This window comes from Octodon degus, unplaced genomic scaffold, assembly GCF_000260255.1.
Source record: "Octodon degus isolate 3935 unplaced genomic scaffold, OctDeg1.0 scaffold00274, whole genome shotgun sequence".
Taxonomy (NCBI): Eukaryota; Metazoa; Chordata; class Mammalia; order Rodentia; family Octodontidae; genus Octodon; species Octodon degus.
The window spans coordinates 856,183-861,883 of NW_004524850.1; the positions used below are offsets into that span (position 1 = coordinate 856,183).

Below are 5,701 nucleotides of genomic sequence, written 5' to 3' on the forward strand. Positions count from 1 at the left end.
GTGGTCTAAAGCACCTACTTAGAACAAGCTTAGCAAAGCACAGGGACCGCAGTTCAAACCCCCAGCACCACATGCCAGCCAGCCCCGCCCCCTGGAGGGCTGAGCTGGCCACACACACACACACATAAATAAATAAAATTTTTAAAAAAGGTCCAACTCCCATACAGCTGGAGCTTATTGAAGCTTAATGCATGGCTCATGTTAAATTACCAAGGTGAGGCAGTGATAAAGGACACACAGCGCCGGGAGGATAGCTCAGCAACATAAATGCCCGCCTGGCAAGTGCAAGGTCGAGTTTGATCCTCAGTACCAAGGAAAAAAAAAAGAGAAAAAGGATGCAGGTGGGCATCTGAAGGTGTGTGAGGCACCAGCTTCTCACGTCTACCTTCAGTGGCCTGTCATGGCACAGGACAAGGAGAGTACACAGAATTGTATACTTATAATTATTATCATGTACTTAGGACAGGGTCTCCAGGGCAGATCGGGGTCACTAGGAGATGGGACGCATAGCGATTCTCCCGTTTTCAGCCTCCTAAGTGCCGGGATTACAGGTGCGTGCCTGGTCCTTTCAGACATTTCCCAGATTGAGAAAACCTGAGCTGCTCTCCACAGCAGACCCCACGTCCACAAGAGAATTTCAGTATCTTACTCAGTGTACCAGCTAACTTGGAATGACATCTACGCCATCCTCTCCTCCACCCTGACCCTGCAGGAAAAGGAATCCGGCTGTCTGGCTGCAGAGCCACATGTGGACGATGGCCACCGCATGGAGCCGCCCTCCCCCCAGAGCCCGGACAGTCCCTAGGCAGGACCCTAATTGAAACTATCAGTCAGGAGGGCGAGGTGCTCACACCCGAGGACCAAATGCTCATCTGTCTGATTTCAGGGCTAAAAAAGGCTCTTAGAGAGGCCATCAATTGGAGCAAGCTGTGAGAAATTACCCAGGCTCCAAATGAAAACCCAGCCAGCTTCTCAGCACGCCTGAAGGCCCTCACCCCCTCCACCGGCTGGACCCAGCTAGACATTAGGGGGAGTTGGTTCTAAACAACCATTCATTTCCCAGTTGCCTCCAGATATAAAAACTCAAATGAGGGACTCAGGTCAATAATTTCTGACATTGCCAGTTAAATATAAGACCCAATGCTATTATGGGCTACTGGACTCTTTTAGAATATTTTGCTGAGTTTACACACCTATAATATTCAATAACGGAACTTAGAAAAATGGGGTATACCGATGAATGTCCATTTTGTATCAGTGTATTCAAAGAGGTTGGGATAGATATATAGTTGCATTCTCTTAATGAATAGAATGATTTGTTCTAATGGTGTTTGTAAATGGGATCACAAGTCCGCATCTTGTACAGCAATTAACCACTAAGAAGAATATATGCAGTGTATTATTTGTTGAAACTGTCCTTTCGATATGATTTGAAACTGTCTCATTGCTATCTGTTTGTCAATAAAACTTTGAAAAAAAAAAAAAAAAAAACTCAAATGAGGGGCCTGGGAGATAGCTCCCTTGTTCCCCCTCACCCAAAAAAAACTCAAACGACTTGAAGATGGGTGAAACACCCCCCAATGAGAGCTCCTACACCTGGCCTTCAAGGTCTACAGTGGGAGAGAAGCACAGGAGGCCAAAAATAAACTGGCTGCTACAAAAAAGTACCAGCTCCTTAGAAGCCTCTACCACCCCAATAGAAAGACCTCCAGGCCTAACAGCAAATCCTTTGTGGACCCTGCACTAATCCAGGGCCACTGGAAGGTTGACTGTCCCTCGTGGACCCTGCACTAACCCAGGGCCACTGGAAGGTTGACTGTCCCTCCTTACAAAATGGGGTACATATGTCCCAAGTTAAGTCCCAGATAAGCGGGCTCATGGACCTACTGGGCCTTGCGGGAGGATGAAGGCTGAAGGGTCCCGGGCCTCCAGCCCCCGCAGAAGCCTAGCTTACCTCAGGGAGCCTAGGTCTGCTGTCTAGGTGGCAGGGGAACCTGGTTCATTTGTTTTAGGCTCGGGGGCCTCTTCTCATACACAGAGCCAGCATTCCCTCAAACTTCACTGTGATCAGAGTGGAAGGCCAACCGCAAGGACTACCCTTTATGGGACCCACACCCTGCTCAGTAGGATCAAAACTCTTCACACACTCCTTGCTCATGATGCCCTCCTGTCCTACACCCCTATTGGGGCACGACACCCTAACTGAACTCCACATCTTTTTTTTCTAAAACCTTAGGGCCCTTCCCTTTGCTGGCCCTACTAAGACCCCCGCTCCTACCTACCTACCTCTAGATCCATCTCCCAACCTGCCTGCCAACTACTTGCTGCTGTTCTTGTTAACTGTGACAAGCTGTAAAATCATAGACACCGAAACCAAAGGAAGAAATTTGGAGTACTTTATTAGCTGAGCTCAGCGGCAACACTCTCCTCAGAAACTGACAAAAGTGAAGCCCCGAGCTGAAGCAAGGCCGTTTTTAAAGCAGAGAACCACAAAAGTAGGGGGTGTTATAAACTGGCTTAACCAATTCCATTTTGTAACACGTTCTATATCTCCCATTCTGTAAAGCCTTGATCTCTTCTGTAGACCCCCTGTCCATGCCAGACCATAAAACATACTGCCTGCCCAAATTAGGAAGTGTTCCTCAGCATTCTGAAGAGTGGGCTAAACTGTTACCAGATGTCCTTCCTAGGTAAGGGAACAAAGGGCAATGACTAAACCTTGCAAGAATCCCCTCTGCTCCCCCCAACCCTGAGGTTTTTTCATGTTAAAGGTGGTGCTTTGTTTCATTCTCCGCAGTTTCTCTGAGGGAGTGTTGTCAAATTGTTCCTTTGGTTTTGGGGTCCATTGTGTTGCTGCATGCCACAGGGGAGGAGGGGGGAGTTTTACAGAGTTAGTCAAGACCTAGCGTTAACTCTTTGTTCCCATAGACAGGTAACATTTTGCAAACTCTACAGGAATATGTCCTTATTTGGCTTAGGTGTCATTTTTGTTCCAGTACTCAGAAGGGACATCTGGTGAAAGTTTAACCCAGTTCTTCATGTGCTAGGAAACTCTTATCTCCATAAGCAGTCTCATTTTGCCATTAGGCATGGGTGGGAGTTTACAAAAGACATCAAGGTTTTACAAAATGGAAGTTACAAAGCTTCTTACAGAACGGAGTCCATTATGCCAGCTTAGGACCTTAACTGGCTTCTCCTCAGACAATAGGCAGACCAACGCCTCCCTATACTTGAGTGACAGCGGCTCAGCTCCCGTATAGGCTCAGCCTGGAGACCGAGTCTTCCTAAAGGGCTCACCCCTCCATCCAACAAGCCCCCTTGGTCTGGCCCACACTTCGTCATTCTGAGCATGCCAACGGCCAGCCACAAAGCTCCTGGGAAGACAAGCCTGGGCCAGCTGTCCAGTCTCAAAAGGGTCCCCTCACCAACCAATCACAAACAGATAAGCAAACTTGTTAATGCCAACTTCACTCCCCTACAAAGCTTCCTCTCCAATGACAACTCCTCACTATGATCTCAGCCCCACGATGTCTTCATTCAACAGGAGTAGCCAGATGATTTATTCGCCTTTTCTTTTTTTTAAAAAAAATATTTATTTGTGTGTGTGTGTGTGGCCAGCTCAGCCCTCCAGGGGGCGGGGCTGGCTGGCATGTGGTGCTGGGGGATTGAACCACGGTCCCTGTGCTTTGCTAAGCTTGTTCTAAGTAGGTGCTTTAGACCACTGAGCCATCTCACCAACCCTTATTCGCCCCTTTTCTATCAAATAGTCTGGGATGACAGTCAGGTCTCAGAGCTTCCCAGGAACAATGCACCCAAACCCTCTCCCTCTTGGCCTCACACAGAGCCAAGCCCTACACATAAGAACAGGTCCACCTGACTCTGACCTAAGCAAAATTCAACCCCATGGAAGAAAAATGTCTACCTGTGTCCTGGCTGTTCCAGCCCAACACCCTCCCATAGTCTCCTGCCGCCCCTTTGTTCGGGGCTGTCTAGGTCGGCGAGACCACTTCCACCTCCTCATGAGCTTCCTATAATCCTGTTTGACTCATGTCATATGTCTGGTTGGGTTCAGCTGCCTCGACTTTTGACCTTTCACTTATTTCGTTGTTTATTTATTTATTTTTTGGCAGAACCGGGCATTGAACTCAAGCCCTTGTGCTTGTCAGGCAAGCATTTATTCTAGTAAGCCATCTCCCCGGCCTTATTACGTTGTTTAATGGAACTTTTTTTTTATCATTTCTAATGCTTTTAGCTACTTTGTATTTTTTAAAAATACTGTGATTTTAAAGTTTGGCTTTGTACCTTTTGATTAATGCAGCTGGCCATGCACAGGGGCCTAAGGTCCAGTTGAGTAATAAGACGCTATCAAGAGTTAACATAACAAGAGGTAGGAACTACAGACAGCAGGAGAGATGGAGAGATGGAGCTTCCCATGGAAATGGGGTCGCAGCCCTCCCTGTTACAAGAAGCTGCAGCTGCTGCTTACCAAGAGCCCCAGTTTCCACAAACTTAAGAGTACAGAACAAACTTTTCCTCTAACGTCCTAGCTTCCTTTAAACCTTACACCATAAGAAAACGGTTTTTGTTGCAGGCAGTCTGAGTTAGAGAGAAAATTGCAGGCAGTCACACAGGATCAGGCCCTCGAAGGAAATGACAACAGCCAGGCGCCTCACAACTGTGGGAAGGATGGAGGCCCCCGCCTTAAATCAAAGCTACAGACCGGCATCCAGGATTGATCATCACTCAGGAGGTGTCACTGTCTGAAGGCCACGCCATTAGGTCCTGTTTCACCTTCTTGCCCGCTTACTACGGGACTCGCTACCCCACTTGGTCTCGGGCCTAATCCATTTTACCTGAGCAACGGTGCTCGTAATCCCATTTGCTGTCCGTAGTGTTTCCCACCCCGCATCCGCCTAAGCGAGACCCCTCTGTCTCTACCTCAGCCCCGCATGGCCGTGCCCTACGAAGTGACCTAAAAGAGCTTCCCGGGCAAGCCGCGCGGGCCCCCGTCCGTCCCTCTCCGACAGAAGCTTTCCTCTGCAATACAGTGTTTCCCTCAACCTCCGCCCGTCCCTCAAATTCGCTCTTCGGCCTTAGAGACCACGACGTCACCCAGGCCGCGGCGGGAGCTCCGCTTCCCGTTGGGGAGCCCGGCGCCGGGGAGGCCGAGGCGGGAGGCCGAGGCGGGTGGGCCGCGCGGGAGCTCAGTCGGGTCGCGGCGCGCAGCACGGCGCGCTCTCAGGACGCCAGCCGCGTCCTGGCTGAAGGCCTGACAGGGACGAGACGGCCGCTCGGGGCCGCCGCCTCCGGGAACGCAGCCCGCGCCGCCCCGCAGGGTCTGAGGGGAGGCGGGTACCCGCCCCGCCCAGCTCGGAGCCGCCCGCCCCCAGCCCGGCCTGCCCTCCCGGCCCCGGCCCCGGCCCCGCCTCACCATCGCGGGCGCCCCGGAGTCCTTCTGCGCAGCCCGCGGCCGGCGGGAGTCGCTGACGGCTGTCCAAGGCGCTGAGGGACGCCGGGAAACGTGCTCTTTAACGGAAGCCAGCGCCGGAAGTCCCGCCCTCCTCGGTCTCCTGATTGGACAGTTCCTGCGGCCGCCTCCTCGTCGCTGACTGGCTGTTGCTCCACGGCCCGCCCTTTATTCTGAGTGAGGATGACGTTAATTCCCGCCTGCCCGGGAAGAGTTCAAATTATGGTTGTCGCT

General features: G+C 51.1%; 2 protein-coding genes across 4 annotated transcripts in view; both read right to left on the reverse strand.

The window, feature by feature from the left end:
• The window catches only part of LOC101564436 (zinc finger protein 709-like), a 116,185-nt gene extending 110,696 nt beyond the window's left edge, over positions 1-5,489 (reverse strand). For 2 of the 3 annotated variants that reach the window (XM_023706894.1, XM_023706897.1), the window contains exon 1: positions 3,298-3,486. In XM_023706894.1, coding sequence (XP_023562662.1) covers positions 3,298-3,351 — 54 coding nt within the window. In that variant the 5' untranslated portion in view covers positions 3,352-3,486. Of the gene's footprint in view, positions 1-3,297; positions 3,487-5,431 lie in introns of those variants that run through there. The other variant, XM_023706896.1, reaches the window with a different exon arrangement.
• The window catches only part of LOC111814145 (zinc finger protein 431-like), a 629,125-nt gene extending 623,629 nt beyond the window's left edge, over positions 1-5,496 (reverse strand). The window contains exon 1 of the mRNA XM_023706899.1: positions 5,432-5,496. Coding sequence (XP_023562667.1) covers positions 5,432-5,434 — 3 coding nt within the window. The 5' untranslated portion in view covers positions 5,435-5,496. The remainder of the gene's footprint in view (positions 1-5,431) is intronic.
• Positions 5,497-5,701: the final 205 nt, after the last annotated feature.